This window comes from Muscardinus avellanarius (assembly GCF_963383645.1).
Source record: "Muscardinus avellanarius genome assembly, chromosome: 9".
Lineage (NCBI taxonomy): Eukaryota > Metazoa > Chordata > Mammalia > Rodentia > Gliridae > Muscardinus > Muscardinus avellanarius.
This window is the reverse complement of record NC_137795.1, coordinates 13,462,296-13,486,353: the sequence shown is the minus strand read 5'-3', so window position 1 is coordinate 13,486,353 and position 24,058 is coordinate 13,462,296. Positions and strand designations below refer to the sequence as shown.

General features: G+C 46.2%; 1 protein-coding gene across 1 annotated transcript in view; it reads right to left on the bottom strand.

Annotated features, from left to right (window-relative positions):
- Positions 1 to 24,058, bottom strand: part of ABCA13 (ATP binding cassette subfamily A member 13) — a gene marked incomplete at both ends in the record, with an annotated part of 326,203 nt that overhangs the window by 280,625 nt on the left and 21,520 nt on the right. The window contains 4 exon segments of the mRNA XM_080701162.1: positions 363 to 493; positions 1,404 to 1,567; positions 15,554 to 15,582; positions 17,675 to 17,826. Coding sequence (XP_080557288.1) covers positions 363 to 493; positions 1,404 to 1,567; positions 15,554 to 15,582; positions 17,675 to 17,826 — 476 coding nt within the window.

The following is a 24,058-nucleotide window of genomic DNA, read 5'->3' as shown; positions in this document are numbered from 1 at the left end:
AGCAACTTAGCAGAACCTTGTTTCAAAATTAAAAAAAAAAAATAAATAAAGGGAGAAGGAGCTGGGGATACAGCTCAGAGGTAGAATGGCCTTGGGTTCAAACCCCAGTACCAAGAGAGAAAAAATAATCAATTTTTTAACAACCACTACAGAATTTCAGAAGGGCTAAAAAGTCAAATTTAGTTTTGAGTTTCAAATTTTTCTTCTACTTCTATCTTTTTTAAACAAAAACAATTATTTTCTGCATTCAATATCCTAACTAAGTAATTTCTTTTGACAGCACTTTAGCTCCATAGGGATTATCATTAGACATAAGTCATGAGACATATTGGAATGCAGCAGTGTCCCTCAGGGACCCATACCAGTATCTGCTCCTCCATGGTGCTGTAGAAGCTCCAGCGTGGAGATGGTCACATTCAGCACAACTTCAGACCCCTGGTAGAAGGTTTGGTTGAGTGGTAGCCAGTCTAAATCTTCCAGAGAATTTAAGGAACTAGAATCAAAACAAAAACAAAGCAATATGAGCTGGTATCAGCCCAAGGGATGTATGTGTTCCAAATTGAAATCGTGTGGCCCCAGCCCAGTCACAAGTCATAGCTGGACCATTCACACATCAGTGATCTTCTCAGGTTTAATGCTGCCTTAGTTTTCTGGGAAAGAGACTAAACATGAGAGGAAAGTCCTTCTCTTGAAACACTTGAGAAATTGCCCTTCAACCCAGACCTCAGATTTGCAATGGTTGTATAGTCATTAAGTTCAGCCTCTTCAGTCTTCCTGCCCAACTAGGTAGGTTTATGTCACTGATGTAGTGGTAAAAAAAAAAAAAAACCAAAACTCTATGTTAGGATAATTAATTATGATATATAGTACTTTACCAGAGACAATATCATACAGCCATTAAAAATTATCACCTGAGAACTAAAAAACCCTGTGAAATGTTAGTGAAGTAACATTAAGTTTTTTAGAACAGAAGAATTAGATAGAATATGGTCTTAACAACATCGCTACACAAACAAATGAAGACAGAAGTAGAGGTGAAGAGCTCTGGGTGTTTCAGGGTGACATTATTGTGGGTGTTCTTCCTTTATCAAATAATTACTGAGTGGAGCCAGGCATGGTGGTGCACGCTTGTAATCTCAGTACTTGGGAGGCTGAGACAGGAGGATCACAGGTTCAAAGCCAGCCTCAGATATTTAGTGAGGCCCTCCACAACTTAGTGAGACCCTGTTTCAAAATAAAGAATAAAAAAAAATCAGGCTTGGGGTGGAGCTCAGAGGTAGAATTCATTGGGGTTCAATTGCCAGTACTCCCCTAAAAAAATTATTGAGTGGTACATATTTTCCCATTAAAATGAGAAGTAAAAAGCAATACCTATATTTAGTAATATTTTCTTTTTTACTTACTTCAAAACTATCTGGAGAAAGGGTACCAGGACATGCATGACATCTTGCACATGAACATGGCTTGAATGTAGTCTGGGTAGTGAAAGCAAAAAATCCCAGATATGAGGTTGTTGGTGGAGGCTTTCCAACTTTGATATCACCTCCTCAGTTTTATTGAGGTCCATCTGATAGGAAAGAAATAATCAAAAGTTTGGTTTTGTTTGGTTTTGTTTTTACTTTTACGAATCAACTAAGTGGCGGGGGTGAATACTACAAAAGTACAAGAATGTAGTTAAGACCTCTGCTGGTGGGACTCATTCCTACTATGTCCCTGTATTGAACAGACAAAAATTTTTTAATTTTGTATTGGTGTATTGTAGTCATACATCTTAATGTAGTAAAAGATGATGGAAATCATTCTAGTGAGAGACTTTTTGCATTTTGTTTTGTGTTTTGTTAGTTAGAAAATGTAAACAAGACCCCTGGAGAAACCAGGCCAAGTAAGACGCTGGGTTCTGGGCAGGGGTCGCGGGCTGGGCACGCCAGATGGGGCCCGGGTCGCGGGACTCTGGGCCCCAGGCAGAACTGCGAGTAGCACGCCAGATCCCTGGAGAAACCAGGCCCAGTAAGACGCTGGGTTCTGGTCAGGGGTCGCACACGGCGCACAAAAGCCGGGGCCTGGGTCGCGGGCCCCGGGCCGAACTGCGCGTAGCACGCCAGACCCCTGGAGAAACCAGGCCCAGTAAGACGCTGGGTTCTGGGCGGGGGTCGCGGGCGGGGCACGCCTAATGGGGCCCGGGTCGCGGGACTCTGGGCCCCGGGCCGAACTGCGCGTAGCACGCCAGACCCCTGGAGAAACCAGACCCAGTAAGACGCTGGGTTCTGGGCGGGGGTCACGGGCTGGGCACGCCAGATGGGGCCCGGGTCGCGGGACTCTGGGCCCCTGCCGAACAACTGCGCATAGCACGCCAGACCCCTGGAGAAACCAGACCCAGTAAGACGCTGGGTTCTGGGCAGGGGTCGCGGGCTGGGCACGCCAGATGGGGCCCGGGTCGCGGGACTCTGGGCCCCAGGCCGAACTGCGAGTAGCACGCCAGACCCCTGGAGAAACAAGGCCAAGTAAGACGCTGGGTTCTGGGCGGGGGTCGAGCACAGGGCACGCCAGCTGGGGCCCGGATCGCGGGACTCTGGGTCCCTGCCGAACTGCGAGTAGCACGCCAGACCCCTGGAGAAACCGGGCCCAGAACAGAAAAAGATAAAGAAAAATATCGGAGAGGTGGTAAGAAAGCCGTTATGGATGCCAGGACACTGGAGATGCAGACAAAACTTATCTAAATGCACTGGAACTTATGGAAAAATTCGCCGTGAAAGAGGACTGCTATTTCTCTATATTGTTAAGAATCTCAGACATCACATATAAGGAGAGAGTTTAGCGGAGACCAAGGAGAAATGCGGTGTTGAAAGAGTTCTTCGCGATGGTGGTAGAGACTTGTATTCAGGAGAAGCAGAAACCGGATCTTACCAACTTTATTTTTTTTGGAGAAATTACACCAAATGTCGAATGCTACCATCACGCATGCTTAGGAACACTGGACAACATTCAGAGTGGAAAAAGAGCCTGGGAAGGATTTGAAACGGTGGAGGCAGTGGCAATGCCAGTGGCCAATATTCGGGGGAGGCAGAGATCTGATACATTACAACTGGAACCTTTGAAATACTAACCACAGAGACAGTGATCGGAACCTGCTGAGGGGTTAGGCGGGCGCCGGGGCCAGTGGCCGACATCTGAGCTTGCTGTGAGGCAGGGCCACTACTGAGGCCTCCGTGGCCGGGATTGGAACCTGCAGAGGGGTTAGACCGATGCTGGGGCCAGCGAGGCCGGCATTGGAGCCTGCCATGATGCAAGGCTTGTGCTAGGGCCTCCGAGGTCGGGTCCGGAACTTGCTGAGGGGTTAGGCTGGTGCTGGGGTCAGCGAGGCCGGCATCGGAGCCTGCCGTGAGGCAAGGCCAGTGTTGGGGCCCCCGAGGATGGGACCAGAGCCTGCTGAGGGGTTAGGCCGGTGCTGGGGCCAGCGAGGCTGGCATCAGAGCCTGCCATGAGGCAAGGCCGGTACTTGGGCCTCCGAGGCCATGATAAGAGCCTGCCGAGGGGTTAGGCCGGTGCTGGGGCCTCCGAGGCCAGGATAAGAGCCTTCTGAGGGGTTAGGCCGGTGCTGGGGCCAGCGAGGCCGGCATCGGAGCCTGCCTTGAGGCAAGGCCGGTACTGGGGCCTCCGAGGCCAGGACAAGAGCCTGCCGAGGGGTTAGGCCGGTGCTGGGGCCAGCGAGGCCGGCATCGGAGCCTGCCTTGAGGCATGACCAGTGCTGGGGCCTCTGAGGCCGGGATCGGAGCCTGCCGAGGGGTTAGGCCGCTGCTGGGGCCAGCGAGGCCGGCATCGGAGCCTGCCTTGAGGCAAGGCCGGTACTGGGGCCTCTGAGGCCGGGATCAGAGCCTGCCGAGGGGTTAGGCCGCTGCTGGGGCCAGTGAGGCCGGCATCGGAGCCTGCCGTGAGGCAAGGCCGGTACTGGGGCCTCCGAGGCCAGGATAAGAGCCTGCTGAGGGGTTAGGCTGGTGCTGGGGCCAGCGAGGCCGGCATCGGAGCCTGCCTTGAGGCAAGGCCGGTACTGGGGCCTCGAGGCCAGGATAAGAGCCTGCCGAGGGGTTAGGCCGGTGCTGGGGCCAGCGAGGCCGGCATCGGAGCCTGCCGTGAGGCAAGGCCGGTACTGGGGCCTCCGAGGCCAGGATAAGAGCTTGCCGAGGGGTTAGGCCGGTGCTGGGGCCAACGAGGCCGGCAGCGGAGTCTGCCGTGAGGCATGACCAGTGCTGGGGCCTCCGAGGCCGGGATCGGAGCATGCCGAGGGGTTAGGCCGGTGCTGGGGCCAGCGAGGCCGGCATCGGAGCCTGCCATGAGGCAAGGCCGGTACTGGGGCCTCCGAGGCCAGGATAAGAGCCTGCCAAGGGGCTAGGCCGGTGCTGGGGCCAGCGAGGCCGGCATCGGAGCCTGCCTTGAGGCATGAACAGTGCTGGGGCCTCCGAGGCTGGGATCGGAGCCTGCCGAGGGGTTAGGCCGCTGCTGGGGCCAGCGAGGCCGGCATCGGAGCCTGCCGTGAGGCAAGGCCGGTACTGGGGCCTCCGAGGCCAGGATAAGAGCCTGCCGAGGGGTTAGGCCGCTGCTGGGGCCTGCGAGGCCGGCATCGGAGCCTGCCGTGAGGCAAGGCCGGTACTGGGGCCTCCGAGGCCAGGACAAGAGCCTGCCGAGGGGTTAGGCCGGTGCTGGGGCCAGCGAGGCCGGCATCGGAGCCTGCCGTGAGGCAAGGCCGGTACTGGGGCCTCCGAAGCCAGGATAAGAGCTTGCCGAGGGGTTAGGCCGGTGCTGGGGCCAACGAGGCCGGCAGCGGAGCCTGCCGTGAGGCATGACCAGTGCTGGGGCCTCCGAGGCCGGGATCGGAGCATGCCAAGGGGTTAGGCCGCTGCTGGGGCCAGCGAGGCCGGCATCGGAGCCTGCCGTGAGGCAAGGCCAGTACTGGGGCCTCCGAGGCCAGGATAAGAGCCTGCCAAGGGGTTAGGCCGGTGCTGGGGCCAGCGAGGCCGGCATCGGAGCCTGCCTTGAGGTATGACCAGTGCTGGTGCCTCCGAGGCCGGGATCGGAGCCTGCCGAGGGGTTAGGCCGCTGCTGGGGCCAGCGAAGCCGGCATCGGAGCCTGCCGTGAGGCAAGGCCGGTACTGGGGCCTCCGAGGCCAGGACAAGAGCCTGCCGAGGGGTTAGGCCGGTGCTGGGGCCAGCGAGGCCGGCATCGGAGCCTGCCTTGAGGCAAGGCCAGTACTGGGGCCTCTGAGGCCGGGATCGGAGCCTGCCGAGGGGTTAGGCCGCTGCTGGGGCCAGCGAGGCCGGCATCGGAGCCTGCCGTGAGGCAAGGTCGGTACTGGGGCCTCCGAGGCCAGGATAAGAGCCTGCCGAGGGGTTAGGCCGCTGCTGGGGCCAGCGATGCCGGCATCGGAGCCTGCCGTGAGGCAAGGCCGGTACTGGGGCCTCCGAGGCCAGGACAAGAGCCTGCCGAGGGGTTAGGCCGGTGCTGGGGCCAGCGAGGCCGGCATCGGAGCCTGCCGTGAGGCAAGGCCGGTACTGGGGCCTCCGAGGCCAGGATAAGAGCTTGCCGAGGGGTTAGGCCGGTGCTGGGGCGAACGAGGCCGGCAGCGGAGCCTGCCGTGAGGCATGACCAGTGCTGGGGCCTCCGAGGCCGGGATCGGAACATGCCGAGGGGTTAGGCCGGTGCTGGGGCCAGCGAGGCCGGCATCGGAGCCTGCCGTGAGGCAAGGCCGGTACTGGGGCCTCCGAGGCCAGGATAAGAGCCTGCCAAGGGGCTAGGCCGGTGCTGGGGCCAGCGAGGCCGGCATCGGAGCCTGCCTTGAGGCATGACCAGTGCTGGGGCCTCCGAGGCCGGGATCGGAGCCTGCCGAGGGGTTAGGCCGCTGCTGGGGCCAGCGAAGCCGGCATCGGAGCCTGCCGTGAGGCAAGGCCGGTACTGGGGCCTCCGAGGCCAGGACAAGAGCCTGCCGAGGGGTTAGGCCGGTGCTGGGGCCAGCGAGGCCGGCATCGGAGCCTGCCTTGAGGCAAGGCCGGTACTGGGGCCTCTGAGGCCAGGATCGGAGCCTGCCGAGGGGTTAGGCCGCTGCTGGGGCCAGTGAGGCCGGCATCGGAGCCTGCCGTGAGGCAAGGCCGGTACTGGGGCCTCCGAGGCCAGGATAAGAGCCTGCTGAGGGGTTAGGCCGGTGCTGGGGCTAGCGAGGCCGGCATCGGAGCCTGCCGTGAGGCAAGGCCGGTACTGGGGCCTCCGAGGCCAGGATAAGAGCTTGCCGAGGGGTTAGGCCGGTGCTGGGGCGAACGAGGCCGGCAGCGGAGCCTGCCGTGAGGCATGACCAGTGCTGGGGCCTCCGAGGCCGGGATCGGAGCCTGCCGAGGGGTTAGGCCGCTGCTGGGGCCAGCGAAGCCGGCATCGGAGCCTGCTGTGAGGCAAGGCCGGTACTGGGGCCTCCGAGGCCAGGACAAGAGCCTGCCGAGGGGTTAGGCCGGTGCTGGGGCCAGCGAGGCCGGCATCGGAGCCTGCCTTGAGGCAAGGCCGGTACTGGGGCCTCTGAGGCCGGGATCGGAGCCTGCCGAGGGGTTAGGCCGCTGCTGGGGCCAGTGAGGCCGGCATCGGAGCCTGCCGTGAGGCAAGGCCGGTACTGGGGCCTCCGAGGCCAGGATAAGAGCCTGCTGAGGGGTTAGGCCGGTGCTGGGGCCAGCGAGGCCGGCATCGGAGCCTGCCTTGAGGCAAGGCCGGTACTGGGGCCTCGAGGCCAGGATAAGAGCCTGCCGAGGGGTTAGGCCGGTGCTGGGGCCAGCGAGGCCGGCATCGGAGCCTGCCGTGAGGCAAGGCCGGTACTGGGGCCTCCGAGGCCAGGATAAGAGCTTGCCGAGAGGTTAGGCCGGTGCTGGGGCCAACGAGGCCGGCAGCGGAGCCTGCCGTGAGGCATGACCAGTCCTGGGGTCTCCGAGGCCGGGATCGGAGCATGCCGAGGGGTTAGGCCGGTGCTGGGGCCAGCGAGGCCGGCATCGGAGCCTGCCGTTTGGCAAGGCCGGTACTGGGGCCTCCGAGGCCAGGATAAGAGCCTGCCAAGGGGCTAGGCCGGTGCTGGGGCCAGCGAGGCCGGCATCGGATCCTGCCTTGAGGCATGACCAGTGCTGGGGCCTCCGAGGCCGGGATCGGAGCCTGCCGAGGGGTTAGGCCGCTGCTGGGGCCAGCGAGGCCGGCATCGGAGCCTGCCGTGAGGCAAGGCCGGTACTGGGGCCTCCGAGGCCAGGTTAAGAGCCTGCCGAGGGGTTAGGCCGTGCTGGGGCCAGCGAGGCCGGCATCGGAGCCTGCCGTGAGGCAAGGCCGGTACTGGGGCCTCTGAGGCCAGGATAAGAGCCTGTCAAGGGGTTAGGCCGGTGCTGGGGCCAGTGAGGCCGGCATCGGAGCCTGCCGTGAGGCATTACCAGTGTTGGGGCCTCCGAGGCCGGGATTGGAATCCTGCCAAGGGGTTAGACCGGTGCAGGGGCCAATGGCCAGCATCGGAGCCTGGCGTGAGGCAAGTTCACTCCTGCGGCCTCCAAGGTCGGGACCAAAGCCAGCTTAGGGGTTTGACCGGTTCAGGGGCCAGTGAGACCAGAACTGGGTCCTCCCATGAGGCAAGGCCGCTGCGTGAGCCAGCGAGGTCTGGATCAGTCCACTGAGTAGCCAGGCCACTACTGGGACCATCAAGAGTGGGATTGGTACTTGCAACGCAGCATGCACAGAGAAATATCGCAGAAAATATAAATCAGACGCTTCTCTTAATCAGCAATAACTAGGAGGAAAAGGGCAACAGGAAGAGGTTGAGCTATAGAAAGGGCCCTATAGTGAAGCAACTAATGTGATCAATCAGAGGGTATGTAATACTGGAGGACGGAGCCTCTTTAAAATGCAGGAGGTACATAAACAAATGTATCAAAGTAAATCACCAAAGAAGTGTGGGATGGAGGGAGGGGGAGGGAATGGGACGGGGGCTGGAGGAGGGCTAATTGGATGATGTGTGCTTGTATATCCTCTCAAGTCTTGTACTCCAATGTGATTGATATATGACTACAATGCACCAATTTAAAAAATAAATTAATTAAAAAAATAAATAAATTAAAAAAAAATAAATAAATAAATTCAAATGGCTGATCAAAAAAAAATGATAATTTCCTAGTTTGGGCATATTAGAGAAAACATATGTCCCTTCTCTTTCTGTGCTTGGCTGATCTCACTTGACACAATGTTCTCCAGCTCTTTCTATCTAGATTCTCCAGACAATGGAGGAGAAACCTCAGCAAAGCTATTAAGGAAGGGTAGGAAAGAAAGAAGGCTGAGGCTGATTAATAGAATATGTGTGTAAGTGTGAATGTAGCATGGTCAACCTGGACATTCATTGCTGGGGGGGGGGCACTAAGCACTGTGTGAATGTATGCCACTGTCAATATGATCCAGATTATGATGTGAATCTATAGTATACCAATAAAAAATTAAAATTAAAATGATAAAAAAAAAGAAAATGTAAACACTTTTTATAAGTCTGAAATCAAACACAAGGCCAGAAAAATCCACAATTTGCAATAGCCAAATTATGGAACAAACCAAAGTATCCATCAGCAGATGAATGGATCACAAATTCATGGGATAAACACACAATGGAATTCTACTCAGCAATAAAGAAGAACAAAATTATGACATTTGCAGGAAAATAGATGAACCCGGGAACATTATGTTGAGTGAGATCAGCCAGTCACAGGAAGTGAAGGGTCCTATGTTTACACTCATACACAGCAGCTAGGGAGTAATCAGGATACACAAGGGACTTTAGATAATGAAGGGGAAGCCCTAGTGGAGCCAGGGAGGTGGTTTAGGAGAGGGCAGAGGGAGAGGGCCAATCAGTGAAGGAACACTTCCATTGGCATCATTTATATATGTGAGAATATATATATGTGAGAATACCAATGTCAGTCTCAGTACTCTGTATGGAGGGAGGGAGGAATGAGGAAGGAAAGAGAAAGCCAGTCGAGTGCTGTGTGCATGTACGTCACCATCAGTATGAGCTACGTTGTGATGTGAGGCTAGGATGCACCAATAAAAGTACAAATAAAATAATGTATAACTGGCATATAAACAAATTCACAGACCAATAGAATGGAGAGCCTAGAAATAAACCCACATACATAGAGTCAATTAATTTTTGACAGTGTGTCAATAACATACTACAAAGGAAAAAATTTCTCTTCAATAACTGATGTTAGAAAAGCTGGACATTTGTATGCAAAAGAATAAAATTGGGTCTCTATCTTCTCATAAAACAGCATAAGTGAATTAAATATAAATGTAAACCCTGAAATCACAAGTCTTCTTGCAGAGACAAAGGAAAAACCCTTCTTGAATTTAGGCTAGGGAATAGTTTTTTTTTTTTAATATGGCATAAAAACATGGACAACAGATGCAAAAAATAAGGGAGGACTGTATAAAACTAAAATCGTTTTGCACAGTAAAGAAATCCACAACAAAGTACAACATACAGAATGGGAGAAAGTGTCTGCAAACCACATAACTGATTTTAAAAGTTATTATCTAAGTTGTATAAAGATGTCCTACACCTCAATTGGGATAAAAAGAAATAACCTGTTTAATAAATGGACAAAGTACTTGAATAGACATTTTTCCAAAGAAGGCATAAAAATGGCCAATGGTTATATTAAAATGTGTTCAACAACACTAATCATCAGAAAAATGCAAATCACAATGAAATACTACATCATATTTGGTAGGATCACCATGATTTCTGAAAAATGAAATATATAACTGTGATGCACACACACAATGTAATTCTACTGAACAATAAAAGGCATACAATTATTTTATTTGCAGGAAATTGGATATAACTAGAGAATATTGTGCAGAGTGAGATTAGCCAGTCACAGAAAGTAATAGGTCATATGTTTCTTCTCATAGGTGGAAGGTAGAGAGAAATCAAGATACAAGAGGAAGAGTAACTCCAAATAATAAAAGAGAAACCCCAGTAGACCAGTAAAGTGTATCTAGGCAAGGGAGTTGATGGGGGAATGTGATGAAGAAAACACTTCAAAGGATTCTACGTACATATATGATGTACAACCGTATGTGCCAATCTCTGTGTCATGATGGGGAAGGGGATAGAGTTGTGTGGGGTCTGGAGAGAGGCTCACCAAGTGCTGTGTGTATAAGTTCTTATCACACTAACCTTCATTATGTTGTATTCATCAACAGATCCTGTTGGTTCTGCCTTCAAAACATACCAAGAATCCCATCACATCTCACACCTCTGTCACTAATTGTATCACTACATAAAAACTCCATCGTGTATTCATAAGACACTGAGTGGATTTCCTGACTAGTCTGCCAGTTACACTCAGTCCATCATTCACACAAAACATGGTGTCCAAACAGACTCAGACTCTATAGAAACATCATGCAAGTCTTCTCATTTGTCTGCTCACATTATTCAAATGACCATTTCACTCTATAGAGAATTAAAACAGTATAAAGTCATCATCAGGATTCTTTAACAGAAAAGTTACCTAGAATTCCTTTCTCACAACAGACTGAGCTGTGCTCTCCTGTGGCCACACTTTCTTAGCTTACTGTATACGAGGCCTAAATGTTTGCACATCACAATCCTTTAACAGATATGATGTTGTTCTTTTTGTCTCTTGCACTTGGCATAACATAGCCATTATTCACGTAGCTTGTTAATTATTCAGTGACTGTACTAAGTAGGCTATCAACATTTACCTACCCTGCATTGAGATATTAAAGTTATCCATCATTATAAATGAACATCTTTAGGCACGTAACTTTTATTTCTTTTGCATTTTAAGTAATATAAGTTGCCAGAAAAATTAGTGGGACAAAGTATATCAAGTTGCTTTTTCAAAAGTTATTGTATTGGTGTTTATATATTGCTGGGAGTCAGACATGAATACAGCAACAGGATGCAATATCACAAGCATTGGGCATTGGAATTTCCTTTAAAATGATCACTTAATCATAGAAATGGTGCTTTATAGACTTTTACGTTCTTCAGTTACTTATAGAATTCTGAATTTGCATGACATATAATATTTTATTTTTGATCTGGTACACCAAAAAGCTCAAATGTAAGATGGGTGTCCAATCAGGGTCATTTTGATAGCTCTACTTTGCTAGTATAATTGTTTAATGGGCATACTGATATTCCTGTTCCATTTCAGTTCCTGAGTTGGCCTTTATTCTTCTGTTTTTCTCCTAATAGTTTTGCTGCACATATTTTGTTGAACTGCCTAAATCCTACTTAAAATTAGACAAGTGCAGGTCTATGCACCACTCTTGGCACACTGCTCCTGAAAACACACAGATGACAAGTGTCTGATGTGGCCCCATGAGCAGAAAAGATTCCAAGGTTGTCAGGGTTCACCCTAACTCTGGGCTTGACAGCTTTGCACTGCTGCCCTTCGGGTCAGATGAGTCTCACACTCAGGGCTGTTCTGCATATTGTAGAAAGTAAACAGCATCTCAGGCCTCTACCCACTCGAGGCCAGTAGTGGCCTCCTTGCTGAACCCAAGTTTGACCAAAAAAAGCATATCCAGACATTAACATATACCCACTAAGGGAGTACAAAATTGTCCCACTTAAAGCTGGTGACTTAACTGGGGGATTTATGCTTAAAGGAGCAGGTGCCAAGAAAACAAATTTCCATCCAGTTTTGGCTTCTGGTTAGCCTGCATCCCATCTCTGTGGATCACCTGCCACCCATTGGTCTCAACTCCCACCACAGCTTTAACATACACCAGCCTTGTTAAAGGATATTGAAACTTGTCTTTCAATCCAAATCCAGCTCCTACATAACTGTTACTCAAAAGCAAATCACTAAAATTAAATGTTTGTTTGTTTTAGGTTTTTTTTTTGGTACTGGGGATCAAAATCAGGGGCATTCTAACTATGAGCTATTCCCCAGCCCTATTTTATTTTTATTTTGAAACAAGGTCTTTTCACATTGATATACAGACTGTCCTCAAACCTGTGATCTGCTGGTCTCAGCTTCCCTAGCACTGGGATTAAAAGTGTGTACAAAATGAAATATTTGAAAACATAAACTAGGAAGATGGCAACTGAGGGAAGCACACCTCATATCAGTCCTGCTGATACTCAGTCTCCAGTGCCATAAAAATCACGTTCTTACAAAAGAGAAAACACCATAACTTTTAAAAAGAACACAATAAGTAAAAAAAAAAAAAAAAAAAAAAAAAGTGGCAGGGGGGAAAGCTAGAAGACCAATCAGAAAGCAGAAAAGAGCCATGCCCACCTCCAACAACTGTGGCTGTGGGCACCCAGGCAGTGCCATCTTACCTCTCCACACTAAACTGCCAGAGACTCAAGACAAACAACAACTTGAAACAAAGTAAGCAGCTGCAGCTCTTCAGAATTGTAAGCAGTCAGTTTCTTCTGCACAAACACTGGCTACAACTTGCAGCCATGGCAGCTAAGCTCACCACGCCCTCCAGAGATCTAAAGTAGCACTCAACAACACCATAAGTGAACACACCATCCCCACAGGAGAATACCCAGCATGGTGTCCATTGGGACTTGCACAACCACGATAAACTCTAAACTCACTGGTCTGAGACTTGCAATTCAACCTGGCAAAGGTGGAGTGTACTTTTGGACATAGCAGAGGCTTAGAGAAACTTAGACTCCACATCTATGGAAAGTGTGGAGGGTGGCATACACTTAACACTAGATCCAACCCCATTGATACCGGCCATCTGCATAGACTAAGAAAGACTGAGAACCAGGCTTGCAGCAGGAGAGGTTCCAGTGGCACTCAGCATCTACACAGAGAATACAGAGGTCAAGCCTGCTGAATGATCATATATTTGTAGGGTTGCATTATTCTGTTGTTGTTTTGTTTTGTTTTTGTTTGTGTGTATGCTTCTTCTTTTTTCTCTCTTCCCAACCCCTTTCCCAAGCTCTTCCTTTGTATATGCCTATTTTCTTCCTTCCATCCCTTTTTTCTCTTCTTTGTCTTATATTAAATCTACTTTATATCACTATACTAAATACTCTACATTGGTTACTAGAATACAACTACATATTCACTATCTTTAATATCTACTATATACTACCTTACCAAATGCATACTCTCATTCTATTCAATTTTATCTGTGGCTTTCCTGTGTTCTTGAATTTAAGACTTCACTTCCCTCCTCACTCCATCATCACTGTTGAAGACAACACAACTTGCCTTTGAATATACCAGCTGGCACCTTGAGACCGAGAGAAATTTACCAAAAGCAACAAATACAAACTTCTGAAATCATGAGAAGAGGAATAACAAGGAAGCAATGTGCTTCCACAACCCCACAATAACAGAATCTGACAACACAGAATTACAGAGATCTTAAGAAGGTCAAATCAGGAATATAACAGTATAAATTATAAAGGACTTCTAAAATGAATTTAGAGAGAGTCTTAAAGAAATAAAGAATACAATCATCGAAGCTAAGGCATCAATTCAAACTACAGACAATAGATTAGACCACATGGAGAATAGAATCTCATTCTTAGAAGGTAATCACTGCAAAAATTAATGCATAGTATAAAGTTTAGAGAAAATAATTTGACAACATGAATTGGATGTTAAAGAGATATGGGCCCATCTTAAAAGAGCCAACCAAGAATAATAGCTGTAGAAGAGGGAATAGAAGGTGAATCCAAAGGGATCGACAATCCTTTCAAAGAAGTAATATCAGAAAATTAACCAAACATAGAACAATAGATTGATACAGGTACAGGAAACTTACAGAACTCCCTTTAGACAAGATCAAAGAAAGGATTCAACACACCACATAACAGTCAAACTTACCAATGTAGAAGCCAAGGAGAAAATCTTAAAGGCAACAAGAACAAAAGACCAAGTGACATTCAGGGGCAAAACAATTAAAATCACTCCAGAATTCCCAAACCAAGTCATGAAAACCAGAAGGGCCTGTAGTAACATTTTCCAGACTCTAAAAGAAAACAACTTGCAGCCACAAATTTTCTACCCAGAAAAACTATCTCTCAAATTATATAGGGAAATAAAAATCTTCCACAACAAACAGAAGCTGAAAGAATTTATGTCTTCCAAACCAGCACTAGAGAAAATACTCAAAGAGATTAACTGCAAAGAAGGAATAAGTAATACATGCCAGAACCATAGAAACAAGAATTTCCATCCAGCAAGCAACTAAGCAAAGAAGAACAAATACTACCCCAAACAAAAATTAAAACTCAAAATGTTAGGAATTAAAAATCATCTCTCAATAATCACACTGAACATGAATGGCCTCAACTCACCAATTAAAAGATATAAGGTGGCAAAAACCAGAATCCATCCATCCGCTGCCTGCAAGAAACACACCTTACAAGTAAAGATAGTAACAAACTAAAGGAAAAGGGTTAGAGCAAGATAATCCATGCCAATGGAACTCAAAATCAAGCAGGAGTAGCAACGATGATATCAGACAAGTTAGACTTCAAGCCCAATCTTATTAGAAAAGACAAAGCAGGTCAATTTTAATGGTAAAAGGAACAATCCAGCAAAGGGAAATAACAATAGTCAACATTTATTCCCCAAACATAGGTGCAGCTATTTTCATAAAACAGACTTTTTGTAAGATTAAGTCACACAGAAGTCCCAGTGCAATAATACTGGGAGACTTTAACACCACTCTCACATTGCTAGATGGATCTTTTAGACAAAGGTCAGCAAAGATGCCTCAGATCTAAAGAACATCATAAACCAAATAGACCTATTACATACATATAGAATATTCCACCCAACTTCAGCAGAATTCACATTTTTCTCAGCTGATCACAGAACCTTCTCCAAAAGAGATCACATCCTGGGACACAGAGTGAGCATTAGCAAATTCAAAAAATGTGACATACTTCCCTGTGTCTTTTTTCAACAAGACCCCAAAGGCACAAGCGATTAAATGGTGCATCAACACATGGAATTTCATTAAACTGAAGAGCTTCTGTACAGCAAAAGAAACTATCAAGAACCTCAACCAAGAGTCAACAGAATGAGAGATTTTTGCTACCTACTCCTCCAATAGAGGACTAATATCTAATCTATACAGAGAAGTCAAGAAACTCAGCACTAAGAAAACAAATAATCCAATAAAAAACCAGCAAATTAAATAAATAGACACTTCAGAAAAAAAGAAATCCAAATGGCAGATAAATGTATGAAAAAACGTTCAACATCATTAGCAATCAGAGAGATGCAAATCAAAACTACCCTGAGATTTCACCTAACTCCAACTAGAATTGAAATCACTCAAAACACAAACAACAATTGCTAGCAAGGATGTGGAGAAGTGGGAACTCTAATATTGTTGGTCGGATTGCAAATTAGTGCAACCACTTTGGAAAACAATGCACCAATAAATTTTTTTTAAAAAAACATAAACTAAATTTTAAGTGTTGCAAATTTAATGGTATTTTCTGGAGATTCAGTTTTAAACTTTTGTCAAGATACTTACTGTTAAAAAACTGGAACCATAGGAAGAATCTGCAAGAAAGGTGATTGAAGACACATCAGTTCATTCATCAGCACAAAAACATAATCCCAAGGTTAACAGTTTTCAAGTCAAATGGAATGTAAGAACCCAGACCGCAAAAGGAAACAACTGAAAAGAAGAAGGCTGAAGAAAAAAAGCCATCACTGTTGGTTTCCAAATAACATTGATATTAACTAATTTCCTGGGGAAAAAATTCATTAATTTGCCCAAAGATGTTGTGTTATTTAATTAGTCTCAAATTCCACTAGGAACTGTGAGCATTTGGGATGGGACTGCAAAAATTAAGTGGAATATAGTAAAATAAAGAGAGAAAATTTTAGGAAGGAAGGAAAAGTGAAAGTATTATTTTCCTGGTAATTTCTGAATTATGTATAGAATGAGAAATGTCTCAAATAATAGTAAGGCAAAAATAGAGACTTAATCTAAAAAATAACTTTTTTCTTTTAATTAAATATGACAAAACTCACTTGAAAACATTTTTATATTAGTAGAATGACCCCATAATAGAGTCTAATACCAGAAACTCCATCTTTTGCTGTTCAAAACCATTCTTTGCTTTTGTCTATATACTTAGGGTCCACAGTGAACTCAGCCTTCAGAGGCCACAGCCTACCCAGCCCTGTCCCATGCTGGACAAGGGTAACATTTTCTCTCTAAGAAATAACAATGGCACCTCCTCTGCGGAGCTCATTCTTGGTCTTTCTGCCAAATTCTTTAGTTCATTTTTTTTTTTTGTACATACTTCATGAAGAGAAAGAGTCCTACATAAAGAGGGGTGGGAGTATAGTTCATTGACAGAGCACTTGTCTAGTATGTTCAAGACCTGGGTGTCATTCCCAGCACCAAATAAACAAATAGATAAATAAAAATGCTCTTCAAGGCTGAGGGTGTAGCTCAGTGGTAGATCACTTGCCTAATATGTGTGAGGCCCTGAGTTCAATCCCCATCACCTCAAAAATATCAAATAAAAGAGAAAGAATAGAAATCTTGAGTTGGTTAATTAAGGTTTCCAGTTACCCCAAAGAAAACAAAGATAATCTCCAATTAAATTTGAATTTCAGATTAAAATAGTGAATTTTTTTTTTTTTTTTTGGTAGTAGGAGTTGAACTCAAGGGTGTTCTACCATTGAGCTATACCCCTAACGCTTTTTTATTTTTTATTTTGAAACAAAGTCTCCTTGTTAAGTTACCATGTGCCAGCCTTAAACCTTTGATCCTCCTGTCTCCACCTCTCACAGGTCCAAACAGGGATTACAGACATGTGCCACCACACTAGCTATTGAATTATTTGTATAGTGTGCATGTAATGTTTGGGACACACATACATTGAAAGTTCATCTGTCATTTAAATTTTAGTTTTAACTAAATATCCTATACTGTGTCTGGCAGCCATGGCCTTAAGGTTAAGGGGGTTAGTGGGTAGGGCTGGATCACTGAGTCGCCCCCTTAACAAAGCTGGCAGTCGGGGGGAGGGGGGGACAACGAGAAGACAGGCATTGGGCTGCCCTTCCCTGAGGCTCAAACTCCACCTGTAAGCTTAAATTTCTAAGAACTACATCCATTCTACATTTTTCTTTCACAGATATATAGATAAGTGCTGAAATTTCTTAGAATGTGAAAATTTTTCACGATGAGCCGTGAATGACTGTTATTTAAAGAAGAATCCACTCTAATAATCCAAATCCTTACAACCCAAAAAAGCACGTCCCCCAAGAGCAGAAGGTATTAGGGCCATAGAAGAGACATGTACAATCAACAAGGAGGAGAGAGGAATCGAAGGATATGTGTGTAGGTTGCAAGTGTGGGAGGATGTAGACAGATCTGAAAGACAGAAGGTGAGAAGGAAGAGGAGAGAGGGCAGCTAGGGGCCTAAGCGGGGACCCAGAGCCCCTGGGCCTCAGCCTCCTCTCAGGCGCCAACGAAGCCCCACCTCCACACCTGGCCACAGTACCGGCCTCAGCCACCGGGGGGCGCACCATCCCCAGCCCCACAGAAACACCTGTTCAGTAAGGATTTGAGGGTTGTAAAACACTCTCCCCAAGAGCTAGGTGGGGGTACCAGAGTCGCAAGAGATGCACTTGCCTGGGGTCTTGGATCTTTCTCCCCAAAGTTTTTGCAAACGCTTTGCCTTATCCATTGTTTCATAGATCCCCTCTGCCAGGTCCTGCAGCTCTTTTACAAAGGCCAGGCTGCTCACCTCCGTGGAGCCAGCTGCACTTTGAAACCTAGACAACCTTCAAATGAAAAGAAGTAAGTAGCAGGAGCGGTATCCTTGGCAGGAATAAGTTTCTCAGCATCATTAAGGCTCCTGGTTTGAGATACCAAACTGTTTTCAACTAAACTGGTACCAATAGACTTCCACCAGCCACCCTTGAGAACCCTTGGTCTCCTCTAAAATGGAATTTATCCCTAAAAATTGTGAACTTAAAATTAGAAAACTGTTCCCACTCTTTTCATTACCTGCAAAGCTCACCCTTTTATGTTTATTAGATATTTATTTTATTCCTTCCTCATATATAATTAAGTATGTCTGTCTGTGTGCTAGAAATAATACATCAGTAAGCAGAACAGACTCCAACTTTACAGGAGACAGTGATGATTATGGGTAAAGAGAGATGCTGAGAGACAGAGAGAGAAAGTCTGCCATAGAGAGGGGCCCTGCAGACCTCCCAGAAAGGCCCGCAACCTGAGAACTGAAATGGTGCCACCTGGAAAGAACTGGGGCTGCATTCTGGGCAGAGGGCCTGTGTGCCAAGGCCCCATGGCAGAAAAGTGCTGGAGTTGCGGCAGTGCAGAGAATGGGGAAAGAGACGACGGGAGCTGATGGGCCAGAGGACACAGCAGGGTTGTCCACGGGAAGGATGCTGCTCAGCGCTGAGACCATGGGGAGCTCAGACAGGTTTCACCAAGGAAAACATGGTCTTCTTCAATTCCAAAAGCACCCTCTATCAGTATTCTGAAACCAATCACTGCAAAGCCTCTTATCAACAGACTAAAAAAAAAAAACTCATATGATCATATCAACTGACGCAGAAAAAGCCTTTGTCAAAAACCAATACCTACCCATGATGAAAGCTTCCTGGAAGTGAGGGACAGAGGAAAACTCCCTCCACTTGGTAAAGAACATCTACAAAAACCCTGCAGCCAATACAATACCATTGGTGAGAACCTGAGGACTTCCCCACTGACAAGGAAAGCAGTTCCCCTCACCACACCTTCCCAAGGTGGCCCTGAGGGCTCCTCTAATTCTACGAGATGAGAAGAGGAAGCAAAGTGTGTGCCCATTGAGAAAGAAGAAATATGACTGTCTTTGTTCTGAGATGAGATGACTGTCTACATGGAAAATCAAAAAAATCTGATCCTAATAAATACCACAAGGGATTATAGCAAGACTGCAGGGCACAATTTTAAAGAGTCAATCAATCTCTTTTCTATATGCCTGCAAAGTACAAGTGGTGGTTGAGATTGGCAGAGTCCTCTGGCTGCAGAGTGAAGAAAGGACTCAGGGTGAAGGACTGGAAGGCTAGGGAGTCGCCAGTTAAAAAGTGGATTTGCTTAAGCCGGGCGTGGTGGCGCACGCTTGTAATCCCTGCGCTTGGGAGGCGGAGACAGGAGGATCGTGCAGGTTTGAAGCCAGCAGCACTGACTTAAGAGACCCTGTTTCCAAATAAAAAAATATAAAATAGGTCTGGGAGTGTACCTCGGAGGTAGAAGGGCTTCCAGGAACCCCAGTACCCCCAAAAAAAGTGGATTTATCAGGGAGAGGGAAGAATGCAGACAGGTTCAAATTTCACTTTGGGTGTGAACTGTGGGACCTGGAATAAACTAAATGTACACTTTATTAGTTTTGCTTTTTATTTTCTGAGTTTCAGATGCTTCTACATCTTGGGGCCTCACGGGCCCCCCTCAGGATCACTCAGTTCATATATAGAGACAAAAAAATACCTGGTTGCCACTTCCAAGTCTGCGTTCTTTACCTCACCTGATGAAAACAGGGGCCTCCACAGAGAGGACTTAAGGAGAACATTCAGGACACTAAGAGAACAAATGAAAAATGGCTTCAAATACAGCCTGTTTGTGATGCCATCCACGGAGGGAAGCCAGAGAGTCCCTTTCATGTTCATTTGGGTTCAGAAGGACAAGGGTTTCAGTGGATTGAGTATGCAAAGCTTTTATCTGTCTTTCTATTGAGGTTTTTATTGTCTTCATGTGTGTGAGTAATTTATTTTGGTTTTAGACATAATATCTCTTTACCATTTTTGAAAAATATTTTCTCCAGTTTATTTGCCTTCATATTTTTAGTGTTGAGTGTTGTTACTCCTAAAAGACAACAGTTGGCATATGTTTTAAAATGTGTGTATGTCACACAATGGAATTCTATTCAGCCATAAAGAAGAACAAATTTATATCATTTGCAAGAAGATGGAAAGCCCTGGAGAACATTATGTTAAGTGAGATCAGCCAAGCACAGAAGGAGAAGGTACATATGTTTCCTCTAATATGCCCAAACTAGGAAACACAGAGGATACCAGTGGGACTCCAGATAATGGAGGGGAAATATCACCAAAGTTTGAATGGTAAGATAGGAGAGGAGGGAGGCTGATCTTGATGAATGAGGGTCTACATCTGAACATGTGTAAAATTATGAATATGACATGGTTAACCTGGACAACCATTGGTGGGAGGGGGGAAGGGAAAACGGGGGCGGGGGAGAGGGCACCAAATATAGTTTAAATGTAAACTATTTATGTTCAATAAAAAAATTGTTAAAAGAAAAAAATATGATGCACATATACAAACTTACCACTGCCAATCATTGTGTCAGGTACAGGTGGGGAGAGAGAGGGAGTGGGGCGGTAGCTGGGAGGGACTTCATCAAGATGTGGGCTTACAATTAACCAATTAAAAAAGTTTGTTCGTAAGAGTGATGAAGAGCAGAGAAAATACTAGAAACAATACGAGGTCCAGTGTTTAAACATACCCATGCTCGGGACCTTCTCTCTTCAGTTCCCACTCACAGGAGCTGCAGACTGGCCGGAAATCTGCTTTATAACCGATACTTCCCAGCAATTCCAACACAGACCACCCACAGTCTAACCTGACATTGTGGGGAAATGCAGTCTAACTAAAAAGAGAAAGTTGCCATTTTTTTCTTACCTTTATAAACATCGTGTATGGGGGAAAGTTGTTTTTCTTTCTAATAGCAAGCCAGAGAAAATATTCTCACGACTTGGGAAATCAGCAATGTGCACCTGTTTACATCCCATCTCAAATTCAGTAGGAATTTTGTTTTAATCAGGAAATCCACTGATTTGAAATAAAGTAGAAAATCGTGTCACAAATTGCTGGAAAAATGTATTAAAGTAACTAAGTGTTAAATTAAATTTAGCATATTCAAAAGCAAAAGAAAAAGTTTCGAGGGGGATTTTTTTTTTCCTGATTACAAATTATAGAACCTTCTGGATTGTTTAAGCCCACGTGTTTATTTTACAAATCAGAGGATTCTGCAAATGGATTAACAGTTTTCAACATGTTGGTCTGCCATGAAAGCAAGACAAAGCTTACATGACACGGAGTTTTAGGAAAATCACCTCCACAAACACCGCCATTTAATTCTTAGGACTTACAGTCAAGGAGTAGTGGGCCCAATGGATGTTTACTTATGAAAATAAATTTGGTGCCTTCCAAGTCACAGCCCACTTAGAGATGAAGAACCGAGCGCGTTTGTGAAAAGTGAGGACACTGTAAGCAGCAAAGCCAGGTCCAGGGCTCAAAGGTCACCTCTGGGACAGGCAGCTACTGCATGCCGGGAAATCCTTCCATTTGAGTGGGTCAGAATTGCAAATGCACAACAACAACAACAAAAACCGCCTCTTTCCCATCCCAGCCTTCTACTAAAGACTAGAAGTGACCTCTGAAAACTATGGAGCCAGACCCACGCCCTCTTGCCTCCCTCGAACCTGGGCCTTCCCCGGGAACCTGCTGAGGTATCAGATTATATTTATGTAATTCAAGATGAACCCCCCTTGTAATAATGAACTGGTTTTATGTTCTCTTTCTAATTATTCTTGCCAGGGTACCTTGGTTTATCCTCCAGGCCAGATTATAAACTATCGCTAACATGAGAAATGTTTATAGCAGAAAGAAAATAATTGAAAAGCCTTGACTAAATGTTGCTCTGTATGAGTGTGTGTGTGTGTGTGTGTGTGTGCGCGCGTGTGTGTAAGAGAAAGGGAGATCCTGAGCCTCTGAAAAACCCAAAATTGCTCCAGAATGGAGGGAAAGTGATCTCCTCTTTCCTGAGCCCAGTTATTGTGCCTTCTCTCCTGTATGCTTGGCTTTGCTAGGTAAGGAAAATGTGCCAGCTAAGATCAGAATACAGAAAGACCAGGGAAAGCCACTGGACCAAATTCCTTCTCAGCCTTCACCTAGCACCAAAAATCACCCCTCAAAGGCCCAGCAACCCAAAGTCACAGCTAGATCTAGCCAAGAAGTTCTATAAGGGATCTGAGGATGCTGGAAGTGGGAGGGGCCACAAAATCACTGTGCAGGCCAGTCCCTCAACTGGAAGATGAGGAAACTGAGGCCCCAGGAGAGCTCTTCAGGATCAAAATGTTTTGCTAGCAATGGTATCCTTAGAAATTCATCTCTGAAATAAGATTATAATATTGTCTACCTAACAAGGTAAGTGTAGGGATCAACTAGAATGATTTATTTATAAATAAGAATGAAGGGTGCTCCTATTTTATGATAATACTGACCTGTGACACATTTTCAGCATAAGATTAAGTTCATTACAGAATTTGTTATTTTTTAATGAAACAGTTTTGTTTTTCTTGTACCAGAGATTGCCCCTGGTCCTTTTTAAATTTCTTTTTTGAAACAGGGTCTTGCTAATTTACTGAAGGTCTCAATAAATTGCTAAGGAGAGCCTTGAACCTGTGATCCTCCTGTCTCAGTCACCAAAGTACTGTGATTACAAGTGTGCACCACCACACTTGAATTAGAACAAGTTTCTACTGAATTGAGATTAGTTCTAAGACAACCCAATCCAGATGATTCTCATAAGAATCCTGCTTTGGGGAACTCACATGACTGCTTTCTTTTAGCAAGGCCAAAGAGGAACTATCTGAGGGGAGCTTCTTGCCAGGACAAAGGCTTGCCAGGGATGACCGTTTTCCGCCCTGTGGTTCACCTCCAAATCAAAGCAGGAGTTTGCAAGGGGAACCTTCGAAGATGAAGTAGCTTTTGAAACCTGTGATGAGATCAGAGTCTAAAAAAGAAGTGAGGTTTGAGGAATTCTCATCTGCAGAAGGAGGAAAACAAGAATTTGGGGGGACTTTTGTGTGGTCCATTAAAAATAGAGATACATCTATCCAGATCAGAAAAAGTGGCCCTGCGTGCTTGCTGATGTCAAGGAGGAAAGTTAAAGAGGAGAAGCATTAGTTTGGGCACTTAAAATGAAACCAGAAGGCCACCATCAGATCAGGCTTCAGGCTCGTCTGACTTTTGAATGGGGCTGTAGACATTTCTGTTGCTGCTGCTTCAGAGAATCAACCCAGGACCTTGTGCCTGCTATACAAGTGCTCTACTAATGAGCAACGCCCCCAGCCTTTTTTATTTTTTTTATTTTTTGAGATAGTGTCTTGCTAAGTTGGCCAGCCTGGCCTGGAATTTACCATCCTCTAGCCTCAGCCTCCTGAGTAGCTGGGTTTCCAGGCATGCTATCCTTGTGATTGGGCCAACTCATAGTTTCCTAAAATGTTGTTAACCTCTACTGTCCTTCTATAGAGCACATCATTCCTCCAGACCACCAGAGCAAAGGATGCTTTCAACCCCTTTCTTCAAAGACAACTTTTGCCAGACCCATCAAAATTCCTACCAAATAATGTAACTATCAACTCTCTTGCCATTTTAAGTATTACATATGGCATAGAGCTGCCATTTTTCTTGGAGCCTCTGAACAAAATTCAAAGATACTGGGTTCCCAGATTTCAATCCTAATTAGCCCCCAAGTAAATGTAACTCTTCTTTCAACCAGTCTAAATTTTATTCCCTGCCAATATTCTGAATATTCAGAACCTCTGCCTCCAGTGGCCATTAGAAATTTCCAGTCTAGCCATTAAAATGAACATGAGATCCTGGGTTTATTTTTAGGGTCAGCTATGGGACAGAAGAGTTGGAGAGGCCAGATCTGTCCCACAGAGTGACTTATGGGGAAGGAGGGAGGGCCTCTGTAGAGCACAGTTACAAGTCTTCCAGTTGATTCACATCCTAACATTTCATAAACTTCTAAAATATCAACAGAAAGAGGTTGCCTAACCATTACTTGGCAGCTTTCGTGCTGGTGTAAGAAATTTCTGTTTATTGGATTTAGTTTTATTCCATGAACATATGACAACTTTCAGCTACTAAAAACAACCTAAAAATAAATTTTAAAAAGAACTTCTATTGAAACACAAATTA